The following is a 22,844-nucleotide window of genomic DNA, read 5'->3' as shown; positions in this document are numbered from 1 at the left end:
CTTAGGGAGGGATGAATATGTGTACTAGCTTGATTATGGTGGTGGGTTCATGGGTGCACACTTATGTCAAAACTTATCAAATTGTACACTTAAAAATTATGCAGTGTACTGTATGTAAATTATATGCAATAAAGCTATCCTTAGAAACTCTGTGGAATCCTCTTGTCACTAGTAATCTCTAATTTTGTGTTAAATAGATTTTAAATTTTCTTTTCTCCAATCTCCGATAAAGAAATGGAAAAGAAAATGCTTCACTCAGGGAAGAGTGTCACATGTATGGGACCTTATGGCTTTGTACCTTACCTTATGAGGAGCTGGGAACAGAATCCCTGCCCAACCAAAACCCTCAGCCTTCCCATTGCCACTGGAGGTAAAAAAACAAAAAACAAACAACAGCAAAACCAAAAATCAGAAAGCAAAAAAACTAAATCAAAGGGCCAAAAAACAGATGACAGCAAAACTCAAAACTGGGAACAGATGATTGCTTGAACCTTTTGTTTTTGCAGCCTCAAGTGTCTCGGTTGGATATCGAGGTGAAGAATGAAAATGTTAAGCCATCTTTCAATCACATTTGATAACTGGTGTCAGGAATACTGTATTACAGAAAAGAAAAGCCTCCACAAGCAGAAATGCTAAAATCTAGCATAATAAGGTGTCAGTCACCTCATAAGGCAGGCAAGACTTTGACAATAAAACAAAGCTGGACACGAAATTTGATCAGAAATTCAAAACCTGAGTCAATTTCACAGAAAATCCAGAAGATAAAATAGTTTTATTCATAGCCTAGGTAAAGTTCAGAAATTTATATTGCACTTTGGCGGTTATGCTGATCCTGTGTTTGGATGGGGTCACAATAGCAGGGAAGGCCGAGGCTTCCTACAGAAGGTCCTTTGTGGCAAATCACTATGAGAGGAAACTCCGTCAAAGTCGCCAATTGTTCATTTCATTTCTACTGTGCTACGGAAGCCTGGTTTTGTTTTAAGGGCTAACGTCCTAGGTTTTACGCAATTTTTTTGAGCTTTGGCTACCCAGCTAACAAGCAGTAGAATAGTCAACTCAAAACTACGTCTGATGCCAAAGCTCTAACTCTAAAACTCAATATAGAGTTTTTTTCTGTGAGACCTCCCCTCGTGTCTCCCCTAACTGCGACTCGCATTAACTCGCTGCTGGTTCCCAGCTGGAGAGCACAGATTGCACCTGCTCCGAAGCCCAGCGGGGCTCAGTCTCGTCCGCAGCTCAACCTCGGCTGCCTGTGCACGGACATCAGGACCCACCAGGGGTCACTGCAGCTTCAGAGCTATTGTGCCCCTCAGTCCTGGACGCGGCCGACCGCGCGGAGGGCGTGGGATTGGGACCGCCGAACGGTGGGGTCCGAGCAGCACCCCGTCCTCTTCTCCCCACCCAGCCTCCACGTCTCTCGGGGGAAGGACGCAGCGAGCGCTGGACTGACCCGCGGCTTGGGCGCAGCGTGCGGCTTGGCAGCGTGGACTTGCCGGCACCTCGCCGCTGGGACCAAGGTCTCTGCCCCGCCCTCCGCCCCCAGCTGATACCCCGCCCAAAAGGGGCGCCCCTGGCGCGGCCAGTGCTGGACTGGGGGGTCCGCTTCGTTCCAGGGCTTTTTGCAGACGCCTGGACCGGGCCCACATGCACCTGGGCTGCTCCCGCCCGGGGCGCCACCCCTTGCGCGGCCAAGAGAACTTTCCCCGGAGCCTCCGCGGCCTGGCGCGCCCAGGGCACACCCCCCACTCGCCCGTCCGCCGCGTTCCCAGCTGGGGCGTCGCTCCTCCGCCCGCAGGTCCCCGCCTCCCCGCTTTGCTGAATGTCCTGAAGAAGCCGTGTTCCGCCGCCGCGGCAGGCGTTCCCGGAGGGAGAGCTTGAACTTGGCTACACACGGCCACCCGTAATGAGCTCGGTGGTCCCCGGACGGGAGCCACACCCCGCGACGAGCTGACCTCCCCTCGCTGGTCTGGGTAAGGAGCCCGCTGCCCTTTCCGCCTCTCTTCCGGCTCCTCGGCGCCCGCGGCTGGGGGACGGGGTAGCGGACGGAGCGACGACCCTCGCCTCTGCCCCTGCGCCCATGGTCGGGGCGTCGTGGGTGCTCCTCACACAAAAGAAAAGCCGAGCGCTCCATACTAGGCGGACCTGACCCGGGTCTGCGGGGCGGGGTCGCGGCTGGAAGTGCGCGCCCGCGGGGGACTCCGCAGGCCGATCGGAGGCCGGGACGTCGGGGCCGCGCTCAAATCCGTGCGGCAGGAGGGAGCTGCAGCACTTCCAGGGGCTTCCAAGGCCGGGGAGGGCCTCGAATTGCCATCTCTCCCTTTTCTGGTCTCTTGCCCCCATTGCCAGGAGACTTTTGTCGTCCCCAGGACTGCGGGAGGGGCCTCGCGCCCCCGCCTTCGGAGGAGCCGGAGCCGCAGGATGCGCGGGGACGCGCCACCGCCCTCCGCGCCCAGTTCCGCCGGCGCTTCCCCGGAGGCTCCCGGGCGCTGACTCTCCCGGGCTTTTCCGCCTTTCTTGCTCCTGCCCCGCCGGGCGGTTCGGCGGCCAGTCCTTGGACCCCACCGGGAGCTGCTCCTCTCACCCTCGCCACGGCGCGGACAATAAGTTAATGCATCGCCCTTGAGTGAAGGGGGCGGCTGGGCGCCTCGGTGGCAGCTTTCTCGCCTGGCTGGAGACGACCACAACCGACATGGGCTGTTTCTGCGCTGTTCCGGAAGAATTTTACTGCGAAGTTTTGCTCCTGGATGAATCCAAGTTAACCCTTACCACCCAGCAGCAGGGCATCAAGGTGGGTGCGGCCGGGAGCGCATTCCGGGGGTTGGCGGCAGGGCAGGTGCGGGAGTCCATCGCTTTGAGGGCTGTCACCGGTGGGTCGAGGGCGGCGGCCGCGACTCTGCGCGGTGGGGAGGAGAGGCCGCTGTCCCCTACGCGCAGGGAGAGGGTGGACGTGCCAGGGTGAGTTAACTTTGAGTTCCTTCATAAAGCAAAGTTGAGTTTGACGTTTCTAAGGTTACTCAGCACACCGGCTCCCAGCAGCACGCCAAAACTCTTCCCCAAACCGGTTTTCTCCAAAAGCCTCTGGGTGCCCCGCAGCTCTCAAAGAGGGGCAGAATGGGTCATACCGGCTGCGTCCCACCACAGTGTGGAAGGCATGGCTTCCCTCGGCTTCGTTGAAGGCGTTTTCCTTGACAGTGTAATTAGGGAAGTGAACTAGTTCACTCGTTGAAACGCATTAATGGGTCATTGTGATTGTTTTGCGTGGGTTCGTAGTTGGGTAATGCTACGTTTGGACGGAAAATATTTTCCCTTTCTACAGCGATCTGGGTTTATCCTCACATTTAAGTAAACATCTCTCAAAGCGACCCAGTAATAACTTTGCTCCTGTTTGTGGGTCATTAAAATGCAATCACTACATTAACTTAGAGAGCCCAAACACAAAGGCAGCAGAGCTCGCAGAGATCCTCTTCCTTACTTTGGATGAGAAGGTACTTATGTTTGTAGTGACAACCTGACCGACGCGCCTGCGTGCTTGTTTTGCTCTTGCAACAATGTTAACTACCTAAAGGAGATCTAAATCCGGAGCGTTTTGCTGTTTTGTTTATCTTTCTCTTTCAGTTTTAAATCACTAAGGCATTTTAGATAAGGCGGCAGCTGAGTCTGGTGAAGGGAAACCGCACCCCCCCGCCCCCGCTCTGATAGAGCTGGCTTTCTGAGAAATCCAGTTCAGGCTGCCAAGTATCCTCTCTTAGTCGCTTCATCTCAGAAGTTAATCATAATGGGGTAGGCCCTGGGCATTTCCTTTTGTGAATCAGTTTTTACATAGTTTTATGCACACTAGGATAACTATTCCTGGCTAAAAGTTTCAGCGTTGATGTTGCCATTCTTAGTGTACAGAATTCCAATTTCATAGGTGTAATTCTTTTGCAGGAGAAAGGAGCAAAAATAATCAGTTAAAGCTACAAGACTGTTAACCCTTTCCTTTAGGGGGTTGTTTTGAATATTGTTTCCCCAGGAATTATACTGAGCAAAATTCAGTTCGATTCTCATACGGTATTTCCTTTCAAGACCAATAAAATGGACTCTTTTGGGGGAGGGTGTACATTTTGTATTTTTAACTTTTCTTTATGTTCCAAAATATTTCTCCTCTCACCCGCCCAATGAAATCAGGAAAATATTATAACTTACAAGATGATGTAACATTCTTTGGTGTACTGTATGAATAAAATAGGCAAAAATCACAAAAACATCCTAAATTCTAGATAATATATAGATTCTTTGTGGTGTCGAGATAGAAACAATTAGAAAAAGGTAACTGATGATCAGATACTAAGACAATAAAGAAATCTTTCTGAAGTGCAAAGTCTAAATTATCTGGAGTCTAAAGTCATCTGGAATGTGAGCTTCCTATTTAATCATGAAAGTCATGCCTGTCAGCTGTAGAGCGTGTACGTTATTCTGTCAAGAGAGCAGCCAGGACTTGGGATCAAATGGAATAATTTTGTCAAAGAAACATGAATCAAAAATTCTGATCCATAATTATTTTTTATAATCCAATGGTGCTTATCTTGTTTTACAAATGGGCTGAAAATTGGTGAGTGATTCAAAGGCAACAGCAACTATGTAATACTGTTATTTTGGATATGGGCCATATAACTAAACAATAATTTAAGCAGGCTTTTGTTGGAAATCATTTAACAACAGGCTTGGCCTCTGTCCTTGTCACAAAAGCATGCCACAATTATTTTGATGGCCATGTGTGTAACACAGATGTTGTCTGCTAAAGCTAACCACATTATCTTCTATGCTACCTTCAAAGTGTATGTGTTAAACACCTAGCTACCCTTGGCGTGTACTAAATTAAATATATTTGCATATTTATAAATGGTATGTATAAAAAAACTTGCATGTAGATGGTATTCAAACATTGGATGAACATGTTTATGTTCTGTACGTACTTGACATTTTAAAAAACTGTTTCCTAACCTTCGTGTATTATGGTGCATAGGTACAATTGATGTATATTGCATTAATTACTTAAAATTAACTCGTACTTTAGTTTGTAAATGAAAAAGTAAACAGTTACTTCAAAGTTAATAGCTAGTAGCTACCATTATGGTGTTTTTCCTTGAGATAGTATACTTAGTAATTTTGATTACCACTAATTAAAGTCAAAATTAAGCAGGCAACATCAGTTAACCTACTTTTCTCTGAAATTAGCTAGAAAAATCTCTATTTTTCAAAAGCATTTCGTAACATTTATTTTGTGATTACCCTTTTTCCTATTCTATCTTAGATGAAGATGGCTAATTTTACATTAAAATTATGCACACATTTCATCTCTTAGTAGAAATAATTTTACTGATTCCTAAATGGTTACTTGAGAATTTGTTTGTATTATTGTTAAAATAATGCACTGTGAATTAGAAAAGATTAATTATAGCAAGTTAAGGTGGAAGAAGTATGAGAGAATCTTGGTAAACATTTTTTCTGTATATCATTTTGAAAAACACTCTGGATTTGTTTAAGCACCAAATTACAAATAGAAAAGTTAGTTTTGAAGTGATTTTTCTTCAACTTAGATAAAAGTTTTTCATCGATGTTAGAAAAAAAATTAATGTGTCACCATGAAAAGTGTTTCAGCCTGAAGACAAGTTACTCATCTTATATGGTAAGATGAATATTGTTTAAATGGAAAATAATTTTATTTCTATTTAATTTCATTTAAATGGAAAATAATTTTCTGTTAAAAAAAATACCAGAAGAATAAAACACAGTATCTTTGTATCCCTGTTAATGTTACGGAGGTATTTGCCTTTTTTACCTGCTTTAGGACAACCTCACCTTGATAGCAGAAAGTCTTATTCATGCAGTTCACAGTTTGAACCTTATCCGAGATTTAAAAACTCAAGTTTATATAAGCTGAAAGCTATTGGTTGTGTGTTGAGCCCTACAATAGCTTTTAGCTGTTTGTCTTTTGCTGCTATCTCTGTTGTTTATTCAAGTAAGGATTTTTGCTATGGTTGGTCTCAGTGGTTTGAGTAATGTTTGTTCTGGGAAACTTTTGTTGTGTCCTTTCTAGTTCTCTGTGCTGAGGGAGGTAGATAACTTTCTTTTTGTTCTCTTGGCAAAACTTGAATGTGGCTCAGACTACTTTTCTAGGTTTTCATTTGGTTAGCAAAACATTTTCAGGAAAACACAAGTCACAAGATTTGATTATAAATTTAATTCTCAAAATTGCTGCTACAAATATGAAATAGATTAGTACTTTCATTTTGGCAAAATTTTAATCCTCTGAGTAGTGTGATGAATGTTTAAGTGCTCATTTTTCCCTATGAGTATTGACTAAACTAATGAAACCAACATGGCAGTAAGATGAAAATTCCATTACCTTCTTTTAAATGGCTTTGTTAAGGTATACCATACATTTCGCCCAGTTAAAGTGTATAGTTCATCCATTAACTACTAAATAATGTTACTTCCAAATCATCCTGAGATTCCTGAGGGAATACTGTGAGTCAGTTTTGATGCTTTTGGTTATAAATTTCCTAATAAGCTAGAATAACAATCATAAGTCAAGGGCTTAAATTTTATGCATCTCACTTACAAAAATTACAATTTTTATTCAATTTGGACTAATAAATAAAATATCCCAGAAGATTGGGAAAAAATGAAAAGCAATAGTTTCTCAAATTATATTAAGTTTATATGTGAATACTCATATCTTTTGGTATCAGCCACTTAAGGTACAGAGTCAGGAACCATATAAACGTAGGGAGAAGCAAGTAATCACACACAAACGTAAGATTCATTGTGGTCTTGATTGGGTATTAAATTAGGTGTGACTGGGCTAGAAAGTGTCTCTCCTGCATAACTACATCCAGTTTTCTAAAATTCAAAAGTGATATCCAAGTTGTGGCCGCATAAGATGAACTGTGTATGAATAGCCCCTCAATTTTACAAGAAGTCTTTTTCTTGAAAAAAAATTATTAAAAATACCTTTTATCATCTATGACTTGAATGTGATTTAATAACTGTTTAAGGGGGAAAGCATTGTTGGTTACCTCCAGCAGCTTATGGCTGTCCCTCCCTAGGTGCTTCTGGTATTCTTGGTTGATAGTGAACTACACTTTTTGCAGTCCAGTTACTGTGTGTGTTCTTGAATTCCATATTGGTAAGCTTGACCTACCTTGAACTCCCTGTGGGAGTTTATCCTGTCCCTTGTAGGATACTTAGCAGCATTCCCTGCCTCCTCTCTACAGATGTGTGGCACCTCTTTTCCAATAATGACAACCAAAAATGTCCCCAGATATTGCCAGATCTTCCCTGATGGGCATAATCACCCTCCGTTGAGAACCACTCTCATAGAGAATAGCAGCTTCCTTTGTTCTTATGTCTTTGTTGCACAGTTTCAACATTGAATGCCGGGTAACTTTTAGATGCCTTCTATTTTTTCTTTTTTCCCCCTCTCTTTTGGAATGGTGAGTTGTTTACCCTCATATTCAGTGAAAACAATATGGTATCTTTATCTTCCTTCATATTCAAGTATCTTTACACTTGCTTCATATCTTTATACACAGAACAATACCTGCAGTGATTAAAAGCATAGGCTCTAAAGTCAGATTACCTGGGTTTAAATTTTGGCACCACTAATTACTTACTAGCTGAGTCTTTTCTGAGTTTGTTTCCCATCTTTAAAATGAAGAGAAATGATGTAGTACAGTATTCACCTTCTACTTTCATGCTGTCTTGCACGTGATAAGCACCCAGCAAATTTTAACTTTATTCCACCTTTCCTCTTCTTCTCCTTGTTGTAGTGGCTCATTCCTTCCTAGAGATAAAGTCCAAACTTCATTGTTTGACTTAGCACCCTACCTGATCTAGCCCTGCCAGTCCAAGTGACTTGCCCTGTAGGTATGCAGAAACTGCTCACAGTTTCCCACCTATTCCAGACTGTTTTGAGACTTTATGCATGAGATTCCTGATGATTGGTGTACCATTTTGTTTTTCCCTAAACACATCCTTATCTGAACCATCGTTGAATCAAGTGTCCCATCTGCTAGGCAGCCTTCACTTCTGCCTCACCAAGCAGAGGTAGGTGCCTATTTGTGCCTCACACATCCCTGTTACAGCATCTGTCACATGGCATGCATTATTTCTGGACACATCTGTCTCCTCCAGAAGCCTGTGAGCCCCTACCTGTGATCCCCAGGAGTCAGAGCTGTATACTTCATGTAGTAGATGCTTATTAACTATAATTTGATAGAAGAATGAGTGGAGTGTTACAGCTGGAATAGGCTGTATTGAAAATCTTCTAGATAATGGAGTTCCTTTGCCATTTTATTTTTACTAGAAAAGACCCTAGAATAAAGTGAATCTCACTGTGAAAAATCTGTTGTCAAGATACTCTAATTTTTGTATTGATAATGGGTAGAAAATGAGATGGTGCAGTGGACTGAATGCATGCAGTACATTGAAAAGCTGACTAGCAGCTATTTCAGAAAACATGAATCACACCACTTTGTATTTTGTAAATACCAAGTCTTTCTCTTTTAAGTTTAATGCTCCCCTTCCAACCTGAGTCTTTCAGAAGAAGAGCATATTTCCAAAATGGAAAATAGATCCTCATACTTTAGTGACTTTTCTTCCTTGTCTCCTATTCTTGAAACTGTCTGAGAACCGTGTTGGTTGGTTTCACAGTGGGGGTTTATGCTATTGTAAACCAGCACTGTAATTTTTAATCTTGCTGAAACACCTGTGTTACTCTTGAAGCTGTATAAACCTAATCTGACACTGCTCTAAGGCTTAGTGGAAAAGATGATGTAAATACGTTAAATATTGGGTTTTTATGAAAAATTATATTTTTCATTCTGATGCAAAGTGTGTTTGTCTGTGGGCCTGTTGTAAACATGACAAGTCGGAGATCAAACTGGCTGCATCTACGGCTCCTGCCTCTCTGAGATTGACTGCTTTGGTTCAGCTTTATCTCTGACAATTTTAATCACATCTGAAGCTCCTGCATATTGCTCCTGGTCATCCTGCTTTGGGTTGTGATGACTAACCACCGTTTGTTTCTGCACCATAAGTTTTGTTTCCACGTTTCATATGTTAAGATTAAACAGGCACCTGTTATCACATGTCCTGGGCATAGACTCAGTGTGCTAAATTCAGGAACCAGTCAGTTTACTTTGTGACTCAAAAACCTTGTAAGTACAATTTAGAGTGTCTATACCATTCTAAAAAATGTGGATTGCATTCCCGTGTCCTCTGAGCCATGCATCCATGCATGTATTTCCTGTGTTCTTTTTTAAGTGAAATAGTCATTGTATCTTAATGCTGCCTATTGTGAATCCCTTTCTCTATAACTACACACTCTTGCAAAGAGATTCATCAAAGCCTGGAATAGTTCCTCCGGAGGCTGTCCTAATAATCGCTGAAGACATAAAGGGCCCTGCAGCCCTTCCAAAATGTGTGAGAAGTTTGTTTTCCAGCACAGGATATTGACATGCCAAGAGGAAGTTAGAGCAAGAGAGATGGGGACAGGCAAGGAAAGCGGAGAAGTGCTGAGTGATAGCTCACACAGACAATAACCAAAAGGTCAGATGGCAAAGGAGGAATTGGTGGACCGAGACTGCAGAGGGAACCACGTGCTGCAGTGTATTGTTTAGGAATGACACCTTCTGAGCCCTGGGAAAGCGATTTTAGTAATGCGGAGTCCTCAGCTTGAGGGGGACTATGTTTCAGCAGTTGGTTAGAAAGTGCTTTGTTTAGAGAACAGTTGGGGGGCATGAGTGAGGGTCAGGTTGCTGAGCTAGCCCACAGAGACTATTTGAGTTGTTAAATCACTCAGGTCCCACCTTGACCTTCATCAGACCTGTGTTTGAGAAGCAGGCTTGGAACCTCTGCTGCCTTAATTGCGACTTGTCAAAATTGGTTTTTCTCTGCCATTCTCACTGCTCCTGACTTAGTTTGGTCCTTTCACCTGGGCCAGCCTCCTAATGGGAGTGCTATATGGTCACCATCAGTCTTTCCCCTCCCTGCTCCCTGTCCTGTGTTCAATCAAATCCTTGTCTGCCATGTAATTACTGGCTTTGTGATTGGACAAGTGATTTTTTTTTTGCCAGCCCCAGTTTCCTTATCTGTAAGCTGAGGGGCATGATACCTGCCTCATAGGATGACTGTGAGAATTTGAGGAAATAATTTTAGGTACATAGGATAAAAGGTGCTCAATAAATGATAGCTATTAGTATGTATGATATATTATTTGCAAATACATTTATTTCTGAATTTCAGTTTGGGATATCGAATCTCTGCCATCCCTGCCTAAGGTGGCACAGGTTCTCTGAGGGATATGAGTGGTTGTTAGAAGTGGGAGAGGAGTGCAGGTTTGATATTCATATATATTTGTCAGATCTATCTGTAGGAGAAATAGTATCATGTTCCAGTTGTGCATCTACTCACATTGCCTCAACTACCACTAGAATGCTGAAACTCCACATCTGTACCTGTAGTCCCAACTTCCTTATTTTCTGGATTCTGATCGCTTACTAGATTCTGCACTAGATGCCTAAGCCAGCCATCACTACTCTCCTCCAGACCTGCTTATCTTCCTGTGCTTACAAGTTTGATGAATGATCTGACACTCCATCAGTAAAGATGCTTTGGTCAGCAGTTATGGAGATCCCATTGCAAACTGCTTGAACATGAGGAAGTTTATTAGCTCACCTATCAGGGAATCCAGGGGCAAGGAAAGGAGGTTCAGGGTGGGTCAGTGACATCAAGGTCCCAGCTTCTCTCATTTCATCCTTGCTCTGCTGTCTTGGAGTCAGTGCCATTCTCAGGCTGTAGCAGTGGCCAAATTCTAGAGATGAAGAGGTGATATTTGTATATGGCAATATGTAGGATAGTAATAGAGACAGTTTTTTCTAGGAGAAAGGCTTTCTCCTGAAGTCCTCCAGCAGACTTCCCTTGAGTCTTTTAGCTAGAATGAGTCTCATGGCCATTCTTGGGCGATAAGGGCAATGGGATCACCTGTAGAATAAAGGGTCTTCCCTGAAGCTGGGTGGGAGTGGGGTCAGTTTCCCTGAGGCCAGTGGCTACATGGTGGAGGGGCTTAGGAAGGAAGGAGGAGAGTTGTGGGTGCTGTTGTCACCATCAGAGTCCACTCTACCTCTTGGGTCAGGATCCTTAAGTTTCCACATCCTTCCAGGTCTTGGAATTCCCACCTCCTAAACATCTTCCAAATTGTTTCTTTTCCCCTGTTTTCATTGCTGCTGCGCTAATTCAGGCCCTTCTCAGTTCTCAACTGGACAATTTGCAGGACCTCCTAATCCCTGCAAGGCCCCTGCTTCCAGCATTAACCACCTGCATCTACAGTGGTCTTTCTTGCCTCCTGCCTAGAATACTTTAATGTCTAGTCAGCCTCTGTGCTTGGGTTAAATTCCTAGCTGCGAGTGGCAGTCATTTTCAAATCCCACCCTCCTTTCTGTTCTTTCTCCCACCATCTCCTCATACTTGTCTGATACTCTAGCCAGACGGAACTGCTTCCTAGTCGCTGAATTCTCCACATTCCCTCTCACCTTTTTCTGTGTGTAGAAAGCCCCACCCACCTCCTTTTGTTTGAGTGATATATCAGCTCTCATCAAGCAGAGTTCTGCCTAGGCTTCACTTTTTTGTGAAGACTTCTCCTTGGTGGGGAGCTGGAGAGGCCCTCTTCTGACCCTAATCCAGACTGCATATCATTGCATTAGTTTCTGTACTTTCCTGCCCACCTCGACCTGGGAGGAATACAGTGAGGTGAAGAGGGCATACGCTTCTGTCTTAGACAAATCTGGCTTCGAGTCTCCCTCCTGTTGGTTAGTGCTGTGAACATGGCCAAATCACTTACCCTCTTTGAGTTGGCTTTCTCATCAGTAATAAGGGTAAGGCTCTCCACCTTATCCTGGGATGCTGTACATGAAACCCTTAGCTCCTTTCCTGGTGAGTGGTAGCAGCTGTTAGTAGGGATGGAAAGCCTTGAGGGAGAGAACTAGGTCTTTTTTATGGGATTCCCAGTCAAGCCTGGTTCCTAAAGAGTAGTAGGCATCAATGAATAAGTGTTGAATTAATCTGAATAAGAAAAAGTATCTTTACGCTGACATAATCTGAGAAAGAGAAGGCATCTCTCTCCTTTCCATTTTCTAGGTGTTCTAGGTATAACTGCTTGACTCCTCAATTTCTTATTTAATTTTTAAAACTGCTTTGAGATATAAATTGTGTACTGTACAACATACCCATTTAAATTGTCCAATTCAGTGGTTTTTCATATATTTATGGAATTGTGCAACCATCACCACAATCAATTTTATAAGATTTTCACCCCTGCAGAAAGAAACTGAAAACCACTCTTCACTTCCTTCCAGCCTTCCATCCCCTACCCTCACCACTGTGTAACCACTAATCTTTCTGTCTCTATAGTTTTGTGTATTTTGGACATTTCATATAAAAGGGTTCATATGATATGTAGTCTTTTGTGACTGTTTTCCTTCACTTGGAATAGTGTTTTCAAGATTCATTCACAATGTAGCACATATCAGTACTTTGTCATTTTATTGCTGAATAATATTCCATTGCATGGATGTACTATTTTTTTTTATTCTTTCATCAGTCGATGGTCTTTTGGGTTCTTTACACTGTTTAGCTATTACAAATAATATTGCTATGAAGAATCATGTACAAGTTTTTGTATGGATGTATGTTCTCATTTTATTTAATAATGCTTTAATTTCTCTTGTGTATATACCTAAGAGTGGAATTGCTGGGTCGTAAAGTTTAACAGTTTGAGGAGCTTCCAAACTGTTTTCCACCATGACTTCATCATTATATATAAGGGTTCTAATTTCTCCACATTCTCACCAGCACTTGTTATGAATCTGTCTTTTTTTAATTATTATCATCCTATTGGGTGTGAAGTAGCATCTTATTGTGTTCATTTGCATTTTTCTCTGGTGACTAATGATGTTGAGCATCTTTTCTTGTGCTTACTGGCCTTTTTTTTTTTTTTTTTTTTTTTGAGATGGAGTCTCACTATGTTGCCCGGGCTCGTTTGAAGTCCTGGCCTCAACTGATTCTCCCAAAGTGGGATTACGGCCATGAGCCACGGCACCTGGCCGTATTGGTCATTTGTATATCTTTTTTGGAGAAGTGTCTGTTTATATTGTTTGCCAGTTTTTAAAACTGATTTGTCTTTTTGAGTATAAGAATTTAAAAATTCTGAATGCAAGTTCCTTACCAGATGTTTAATTTGCAAATATTTTCTCCCATTTGGGTCGTCTTTATACTTTCTGAAGGGTTGCTTATGTACCCACAGATTTTTGATTTTGATCAAGTCCAGTTTATCTATATTTTTTCATTTGTTGCTTGTGCTTTTGGCGTCATATCTGAGAAACCATTGCCTAACCTAAGGCCTGAAGATTTACTCTTATGTTTGCTTTTAAGATTTTTAATAGCCTTAGGTCTTACATTTAGGTCTATGACCCATTCTTCATTTGCACATGTCCCAGCACCATTTGTTAAAAAGACTATTTTTTTCCATTGAATTGTCTTGGCACCCTTATAAAAAAATCAATTAAAAATAAATGTGAGGAGTTATCTCTGGGCTCTCAATTCTATCCCATTGATCTACATGACTATCTTTATGCATCTTGTTTATTTTTACTAGTTCCTTGGTAAGGTAGATGTGGGTAATTCAACAGAGAAAACATTCCTAGTTAAAAACATTTAATATTTTGAGAAAAATTTCCTGTAAACTTCCTGGAGCAGTGACACTGTATATTTTGCCTACTGTTAAATCTTCAAGAACCTAAAAGAATGCCAGGCACATGGTGGTGCTCAGTAAATATTTGTCAAAAGACTGATTGAAGGATTGTTTTAGTCCTGCTGCTGCTATTGCTTTTGTAACTTAAAACTGTGCTTGACTATTTAGATTTCCAAAACTTCTCTCTATAAACTCTGAGTGTTGTTATTTATGTTCTGTTAAGGATTTGCCTTTGGTTCTTGTAGGATTTTTCTGTAAATCACTTGGTGGAAGACTGGAAAAAAGGGTATTTGCATAGGTTTTATGAATAATTTTTTGGTAGGTTTGACAGGTGAAGATGTTAATGTCATTTAAATATACATGGATTTTCATCTATTATCTTGAAACGTATTTAGCAGGTATTAGAGTGCAATGTGTGCTGCTTTCCTTACAGGAAAAATGTAGACAGCTGGAAGACTGCTTCTGAACACACACACCCTTCCCACCTCCATGACTTCCTTTCAACCTTGAACTTTGGGGATTTCTGGCAGGATTGTAGGTTAAGGCCTTTGGAGCAGCTGTGGCTTTGTGGAATTGAACTACAGTCTTCTATGACTGAGGGAAATTGTAGCAAATCTTAGTGGTGTCAAAACTGGCATAATATAAGCTTTACAGTCTTTTCTGGATTGCACATTTTAAAAGTCAGTAGTATTCAAACGCTTGAAAAATCCCAATAATGTGTGGGCCACTGCTCCCTTTGTCAAGAGAATCTCAAGCATTCAGAATCTAGATAATGTGGTAGCTTTGCAAAATCTTTCACATGAACTCGTTTCTGCTTGTCATTGCTTCTTCCTGTCAGCCACTCATGATGCTTTTGCCCAGTAGTTCTACTGTCTGATCCTCTGCACCAAAGCTGCATGCAGTCCCATATCCTCAGTTAATTCAGCCCCACGATACTACCTAAAATGCAGCAGACAGCCAGGGCAAGAGTGTGGAAGAGCTGACATAATTACAACAGACTGGATTTCAGTTATGATGGAAAGTTAGGCCTGACATGGACATTTGGAATAATCTAATCCAGCCCACACTTTCTACAGGGGAGGGAACAGAGACTTAGCACATGGGCCTAGACTCTTCTCTCTGGTTTTTCTCTTGGTTCTTTTTTTGGTGCCCACTCACTCCGTGTCTTTGCAGCATGGAAGGGAAGAACTGAGAACTGGTTATAGAGGCAGAAGTCAGAATTTACTGAACATCATGTAGATTTCACTGCCAATCCCATCACCTCGCATACTCCTAACTGCCCCCTTTTCTTCTCCCCACCCCCAGCCCTTAAATTAAGCCATCTCAGGCCTTTGGTCTGTTCTTATTACCTTAGCATTTGGATTTGTAGAACTCTTCCTGGTTAGGTTCTGTGAGAGAGAATGTCTTCTGCTCGAGGGAAACTTTAAAAAAATTACGTAAGAGATGGCTTGCGTGGAATTTCTTTTCAGAATGATACTTATTGCATTGCATTTTAATTTTTAGTATTAAAGCTTATGTCACTGAGTGTTTCCTTGGTCTTTATTTTGTAAAGCCTTTTCCCTAAGTTCTTAAAGCTCCATGCTGCATATCTCTCCAGGAAATAAAATTAAAAACTGATTAGTGACCCTTCTTATTGCCTGAGGAAGGGTGCAGAGAAGAAAGCAGAAAGGTAAAATTGCTCTTTCGTTGAAAGGTTTCAGATGGACCAATCGTCAGGAGGCTAATAGATCTTTTCCCTTGATAATGATTATTTTGTGCTTCTGCTGCTGTTTACAAGGGCGCTTGGAGGATGTGCAGATTTTCCAGAATTTCTTAGGGATCCTGCTTCTTTTTCTTTCAGATACTGTTTTTACATCATGTTCTCCAGCAGTTATTTGAAGATAAATAGGTTTTGAGTCTGAGGGTATATTGGGGTCTGGACCAGTGCTATGTGACCATAATTGTAGGTTTGGATTTGTGAACTCAATTTTACAAGAATATATTCAGAGCTTATTGTGTACCTAGTAGCATCCAGGATTTCTGGTGGGGATAATAAAATAAAGGGAGGACTCTTGGCTGTAGAAGTTTAACTGTTAGGTGGAGAGACATTTACTTATAAAACAACAGAGTATAATATGAGACAATTTATAATCAAGTATTGAGTCATGTGGTGGAGATTCTTAAGAGGTACAGAAATTCTTGTAAGAAATTGTTTCTTACATGCCAAGGTGAGGTTAATCAGGAGAGGTATTTTAGAAAAAGTGAATACAGGTTGAACTGGGCCTTATTTGAAACCCTCGTGGCTGGTTGTGTTTCAAGATCTAAAATATTTCAGATTCTAGGGTGGTAATGTAGTGTATGTATTATGTAGCATCCCCAATCAGCTCTGGGGAGGCACCTCATAAAACAAGCACATAAATTGGATATTCACAAAAGTAGAGTCTTTAAGTAGCCTTGTACTAGTTTATAACAAATTTTGCTCCTGCATTATCTATTGCTATGTGGCAAATTATGGACAAAACTTAGCAGCTTTAAAAGAACCAGTATTTATCATCTACAATTTCTGTGGATCTGGCATCCAGGAGCCATTTGTTGGAAGATTCTGGTTCCAGGTCTCTCATGAGGTTGCACTCAAGCTGTGGCTGAGGCGTCAGTCATCTGGAGATGGTGGATATGGGCAGCCCTCAGTTCCTCACTGGCTTTCAACAGAAAGCCATAGGCCCTCACCATGTGGGCTGCTCCATAGACTCCTGAGTACTTTGGAATATGGCAGCTGACCTCCCTCCATGGAAAGTGACCCGAGAGAATGTGAGAGAATGCGAGCTCAAGATGGAAGCCACAGTCTTTTATAACATCCTGTCATTTCTGCTGTAGTTTTTTGGTCACACCACTCAGTGTGAGAGAGGACTAAACAAGGATATGAAAACAAGGGCTCCCTTGAAGCCATGTTGAAGACAGACTACATAGTCCTCGGATGAGTTTTTGGATTTTAGATTTGGAGAAGAGATTTGGCCTCCTGAAAGTGAGGCCTTGTGAGGATGGAGTGTGTCTCTGAAGGCCATGTAGGATGGAGAGGTAGCATGAACATAGAGAAGTGAGTTTCGTGGAGGAAGACAGGGAATCTGGGGAATGCTTGAACTAGCAGTCCCTCCTGTGCACCAGGCACTGTACTTGATGCAGGGGGTGAAGAGGTGAATTAGATCGCTTTTAACCATCTGGAACTTAAATCTAGAGTTATGCTTTGAGAAATAATCAGCTTGATGAAAATACTTTTCATTGATTGTCTACAATAAGAAAGAAAAAGTCTATGTAGTGGAAGCAGGAGAGAATATAGACTCCGAATATCTGGATTCTGCTTCCAGCTCCTTCGTTTCCTAGCTTGGAGAAGTCACTTAATGTTTTGCAGTCATAGTTTATCCATTTATAAAATTAAACTGATGCTAATATTATCCCATTAATATGACAAGTATTGGGAGGCTTAAGGGAGATAATAGTTGAAAAAACTTACAAAATGTTAAGGTGCCATAGATTTTTAAAAATCATTATCTTGTGGCTCCATCATTTACTCACTGTTGGCAAGTTATTTAACTCTGTGCCTGAGTTTTGTCATCAGTGAAATTAGAATAATAACACTATCTGCTTCACAGGTTGTTGGGAGAGTTGAATTAAATAGTACATGTAAAGGCTTAGAATAGTGCCTAGCACATGATAACATGGTAAATGCCAAATGTGTGTTAGCTGCCATTATTATATAGTCATATAATGCCATGCTTCATGAGAGATGATATAGTTAGATAGTGCTGTGCCTTATGGGAGGTGAAATCATGACTTAGAATGTCCTTAGACATAGGTTCTAAGCAATGAAGCAAGGGGCGGTTTTTCTTAGAAGGCTTTTTAATGTTTACATTTGCATTTACTGATTAGAAAACTGATTTATTGCATTGAACAGAGCTTACTCTGAAAACAACAACCAGCTTTCTCTCTTTTTTCTTCTTCCTCCTTTTTTGGTGTCAACCTTCATGTACAGCTTTTCAAATTTTTGGAGGTCATAGCTGAAAATAACTCCTTTGTATTTCCAGTAGAATAGTCAAAAATGAACTAGTCAGCTTGCCTGCCCAAGCATAAAGAGGTACATTTAATTTACATAGCCTTGTTCACTTGATGAAGATGTGTTTCAAAAATGAAGCTTAGGCCTCACGCAGTACCTTACACCTGTGATCCCAGCACTTTGGGAGGCTGAGGTGGGAGGATAATTTAAGCCCAGGAGTTTGAGACCAGGTTGGACAACACAGTGAGACCCCCGTCTCTACAAAATAAAAGTAATTAGCCAGCATGGTAGTTTGAGCCTGTAGTCCTAGCTACTCTGTAGGCTGAGGTGGGAGCATCGCTTGAATCCAGGAGTTAGAGGTTGCAGTAAGCTCCACTGCACTCCAGGCTGAGTGACAGAGTGAGACCCTGTCTCTAAAGAAAAATAGGCAAGCTTAGATTTGACATATGATTAGTAAATTATATGTCAAAAAGGAGACTTACAGTTCTTCTGTTAATTTCAATGATGAAGACATTAAGTTAACTATGATTTAGCCTTTGTAAGAGTCTGACCTGCCTTTTTTTTTTTTTTTTTTTTTTTGCTGAGGATTATGAGAACCTTGATAAATCATTATTTCCTAAAAATCTTTGTTCAACAAACCGAGAAGAACTTTCTCCTAGACTGCCTTTAATCCATTACATGCATTGGGAGAGCAGGTTGTGACAGTGTCATAGAAACAGACATAGAATCCCCGAGAACAGCTATAAAGGAAACCAGACTCCAGGTTGACAGTGGATCAATCCCCTTATGGCACAGATTTTCTTTGTGAATGGGGGTGAAAAAACTAGAGGCTCCTTGTATGTTTTCAGGTTAAAAATCTTTGTTTTTTTTTTCCTACTTAAAAATGCTGAGGGTTTTTTTGTATGTGTGTGAGCTAGAGGGAGAAAAATAAGTGACCTGACATTTAAATACCATATTAATATTTGGGTCAGTTGTGTTTAAGAGTAAACATGACTAACTGCTTTCTAGGAAGCCTTAATCTTCCTTTTAAATATTGTTCTGAAAAGATGAGCACTATTTATGTACTGAAACAACATTTTCTTGAAGTATGAAAATTGAGGTACTGAAAACAGGTATGTATTCAAGAAGACGTGCCTTGCTTTACCAAAAAAATGTACTTTTGAAAAGTTTTGCTGTAAACTGATTCATGTTTTGAAATGCTTCCCATCTGGTGTCATAGAAAAGTTGAAAAGGAGGCAAGGATTTTTTTTCTCCCCAGGAGAGGGGTGGTGATTTTATGTGATAAATGTCTGTAGTGCTGTGTCTTCCATGTACTTTTCCCCACGCTTTTTCTTTTTTTTTTTTTTTAAGGTCCATGCTAATCTCTGTATATTCCAATTTTAGTATATGTGCCACTGAAGCAAGCACTCCCATGCTTTTTTACTTGCTGCAGTAACTGGTGAGTTGACCAAAGTCATGTTGCTAACAAAGGCTGCTGTGGTTTTCAGCACAAAGTGAAAGACAGGCATTCCTCTGTTTTGGTTTTACCGGTTGTGTTAGTCTGTTCTTGCATAGCTGACTGGATTAAAAAAAAAAAAAAAAAGAGGTTTAATTGGCTCATAGTTCTGCAGGCTGTATAGGAAGCATGGCTAGGGGGCCTCAGGAAACTTACAATTGTGGTGGAAGGTGAGGGGGAAGCAGGCACATTCTACATGGCTAGACCAGGAGGAAAAGGAGGAGGTGCTACACACTTTTAAACAACCAGTGAGAACTCGCTCACTATCATGAGAACAGCAAGGGAGAAATTTGCTGCCAAGATCCAATTACCTCCCACCAGGCCCCTCCTCCAACACTGGGGATTACAATTCAAGATGAGATTTGGGCGGGAACACAAATCCAAGCCACATCACTGGTATATGTTTTTACCTTCATCTGCAAGTGGCTAATTTATTGCTTTCCACCTAAAGTGTTGGGGTTACAAAGTGACAACAAAATGTACCATTTCCCCCTGTGTTTAATACATTTTGCTGCTCCAAGTGGAATTCATGGCTTATTAGACATGCCAAGTTGCTAGTTTTCTAATTATGCTCAACCAAAAATGATCAGTAAAAATTGCTAAGGCTGACTAGTGTATCTTGAGGTCTTACTGCATGCACCTGGCATTGGCTTTCATTTTGTCTAATCTCGTATCCATGGAAGAGTCATTGACACTAGTTGGGTCAGTTATTGGGTTACATTGTGTTCAATTTCTGTTGTAGGAGGAAAAAGGGTGAGAGTCAATAAAGATACAATTACTTGGAAATAGCTATAATTTTTTTTATAATACTTACCAATAGATTTTATACTTCTTCTTAAATTAAGACATTTGGGTGGAGAATAAAGCATGTACAATCCATATACATATTTACTTATTTGCTGTCACATGATTCTGGTATTTTTGATGTATCAGTTCACATGGGTAACATTTTAAAAAATTCTTTAAAATTAATGAGAGAACATTGAGAATTAATTTCCTCTTATGCAGGAACTTTTAGTTCTTCACTGAGTAAAGGATGAGAAAAGAATTCCTCAGATCCTGGGTAGTGAATACGTTAAATGCATGTTTGATGCAAGTGTTTGATGATTAGGATAAATGGCCAAGCTTTTTTCTAGCTCTGAAGGTCTGCTGGATGTGTCTAAGGTGGCGGTGGTGATGGGCTAGTTTTTAAGCCTGGAGGTAGTGTCTGTGGTTTACCTAGTCTGGAGTCACAATTAACTTTTTATTCCTCAGGTTCTGCAGATTACTGTGACTTTTTCATTTCCTCTCATAGATAGGGGACAGATAGGGGCCAGGAAAATCAGTGAAATTTCCTATTTTCAACAATATGGATGCTTGTTTGGTAGGGAAGGAAGAGTGAAGCTGTTTGTTCTTTCTTGGACTCATGAGTATTTTGATTTTTTAATGACTCATTTTTTGGAACTTCTCGTTTTCTTCATTAGGGTTACTTTATAGAGTAAGACCATATATAGTTAAAAGTTATCCAGAAGGAAAAGAGAGCCAGTCGGTTCCATGGAAGTTTTAACAGTACTTGCACCCAGATATTTTGTCTCCATGTGATGTCTAACACCCAGTGGTGTTCAGTAAATGTTAATACTTTTGCCTTCTTGACACTAGTCAGGCTGTTGTGGGGGATACAAAATGAACATACATTAAATTAGAACAACAAAATTGGTAGAGTTTGGATGTTTGTCCTTACACAGATCTCATGTTGAATTGTACTCCCCAACACTGGAGGTGGGGTCTGGTGGGAGGTGTTTGGGTCATGGGGTTGTATCCCTCATGGCTTGGTCCTGTCTTTGCATTAGTGAATGAGTTCTTGCAAGATCTGGTCATTTAAAAGTGTGTGGTACCTCCACCTGACACTCTTTCTTTCTTGCTCCTTTTCCCACCATGTGATCTGCCTGCTCCCCGTTTGCCTTCCACCATGAGTAAAAGCTCTCTGAGGCCTCCCCAGAAGCCAAGCAGATGCTGCACCATGCTTGTACAGCCTGTAGAACTGTAAGCTAATGAAACCTCTTTTCTTTATAAATGACCCAGTGATATGGTTTGGCTCTGTGTCCCTACCCAAATCTCACCTCGAATTGTAATCCCGACGTGTTGTGGGGGGGACCTGGTAGGAGGTGATTGAATCATGGGGGCGGTTTTCCCCATGCTGTTCTCGTGACAGTGAATGAGTTCTCACGAGATCTGATGTTTTAAAAGTGTTTGGCAGTTCTCTCCACCCCCCTCTCTCTTTCCTACCACCTTGTATAGAAGGTGCCTGCTTTTCCTTCACCTTCGGCCATGATCATAAGTTTCCTGAGGTCTCCCCAGCCATGTGGAACTGTGAGTTAAGTAAACCTCTTTCTTTCATAAGTTACCCAGTCTCAAGTAGTTCTTTATAGCAGTGTGAAAATGGACTAATACACCCAGTCTCAGGTATTTCTTTATAGCAATGCGGGAACGGCCTAACACATAAATGTAATCTAGGGCGGGTAGTGTGATACTGAACCAGTGGGAGACATGAGGGGCTCATGGAGAAGTGTCTTGAATTTGACTTTGAAGGATTAGTCAAAGGAGGTAAAGGGATGCCCACTGTAGCTCCTAGGTCAGTGGGCTGCTGGCTGAGCCCAGAGGCAAAGAGGAGTATCAGCTTGCATACAGTTGGTGTTACTAGGTAGGTGAAGGGCCTGAAGCCATTAAGGGGATTTAAGACATGATGTGTGATAGGTCAAAGCAGGGAAGAACCCTGGTGGTATTTAAGGAAATTAAGCTGGCAGTTACCACCTGCAGGCTGGATTAGAGCTTTGGGGAGGGAACTTGGAGTCTGAGAAAGTGTTACGTGTGGTGATGAGAGCTGGAATTCAGCATGGAAGTGGAGTAGAGAAAAAAAGATAGTGAGGATGTTTTGGATAGTCATTCTTTAAACAGATATATTTTGAGAACCTTCCAGGTGCCAGGCAGTGGGCTGGGCCCTGGATGCAGCCATGAAGCCAGCTGACACACTGCCTCCCAGTGTGGAACTTACAACTTAGTGGGGAACCTGGATGGTGATTACACAGGTCTGGGAGGAAATGGTTGTGGTGACATGAGAGTATACAACAGGGGAATCTGATTGAATGGGAGGGGAGCCTTCCTGAGAATGGGATGTTTGGGCTGAATGGGGGTGACAGGAGGCAGAAGTTCAAGGCAGAGGGAGCAACCTGTGCAAAGGTCCTGAGGCAGAAACAGAAAGAACCCAGTGTGGCTGGGGTATAAGAAGGAGAAAGGAAAGAGCTGGTGATATGTGATGATCATAGCAGGGGAGGGTGTATTGAGAGGAATATTGGTGGAAAGTGGGTGGTTTAGATGGTTTGATTTTGGCGAGGGTGATGGATTCACCACTCCGCATGTTGGTCTCACGGTGTACATTTACTGGATGAATACCTCTTTTTAACATGGGGCTAACCTCTCACTTCTCTGGCTCTAATTAAGATATTAATGTCATACTTTTTTTTTTTTTTTCTAGGATAGACTCCCCTTAGCTT

At 41.8% G+C, this 22,844-nt stretch overlaps 2 protein-coding genes across 3 annotated transcripts in view; one reads left to right on the top strand and one right to left on the bottom strand.

Moving 5' to 3' along the window:
- Positions 1-755: 755 nt before the first annotated feature.
- On the bottom strand, positions 756-2,131 carry LOC100462566 (uncharacterized). Its single transcript, XM_002815783.5, has one exon. It carries the CDS (start codon positions 2,129-2,131, stop codon positions 1,310-1,312), a length of 822 nt encoding a protein of 273 aa, XP_002815829.3. The 3' UTR covers positions 756-1,309.
- Positions 2,132-2,679: 548 nt separating this feature from the next.
- The window catches only part of EPB41L4A (erythrocyte membrane protein band 4.1 like 4A), a 263,496-nt gene continuing 243,331 nt past the window's right edge, over positions 2,680-22,844 (top strand). For both annotated transcript variants that reach the window (XM_024247207.3, XM_054555815.2), the window contains exon 1: positions 2,680-2,788. In XM_024247207.3, the coding sequence (XP_024102975.3) occupies positions 2,690-2,788 (99 nt within the window). In that variant the 5' untranslated portion in view covers positions 2,680-2,689. The remainder of the gene's footprint in view (positions 2,789-22,844) is intronic.

This window comes from Pongo abelii, chromosome 4 (genome assembly GCF_028885655.2).
Source record: "Pongo abelii isolate AG06213 chromosome 4, NHGRI_mPonAbe1-v2.0_pri, whole genome shotgun sequence".
In the NCBI taxonomy this organism is placed as follows: domain Eukaryota; kingdom Metazoa; phylum Chordata; class Mammalia; order Primates; family Hominidae; genus Pongo; species Pongo abelii.
Note: the sequence above shows the minus strand (reverse complement) of the source record. Positions and strands in the feature narration are given on the sequence as shown.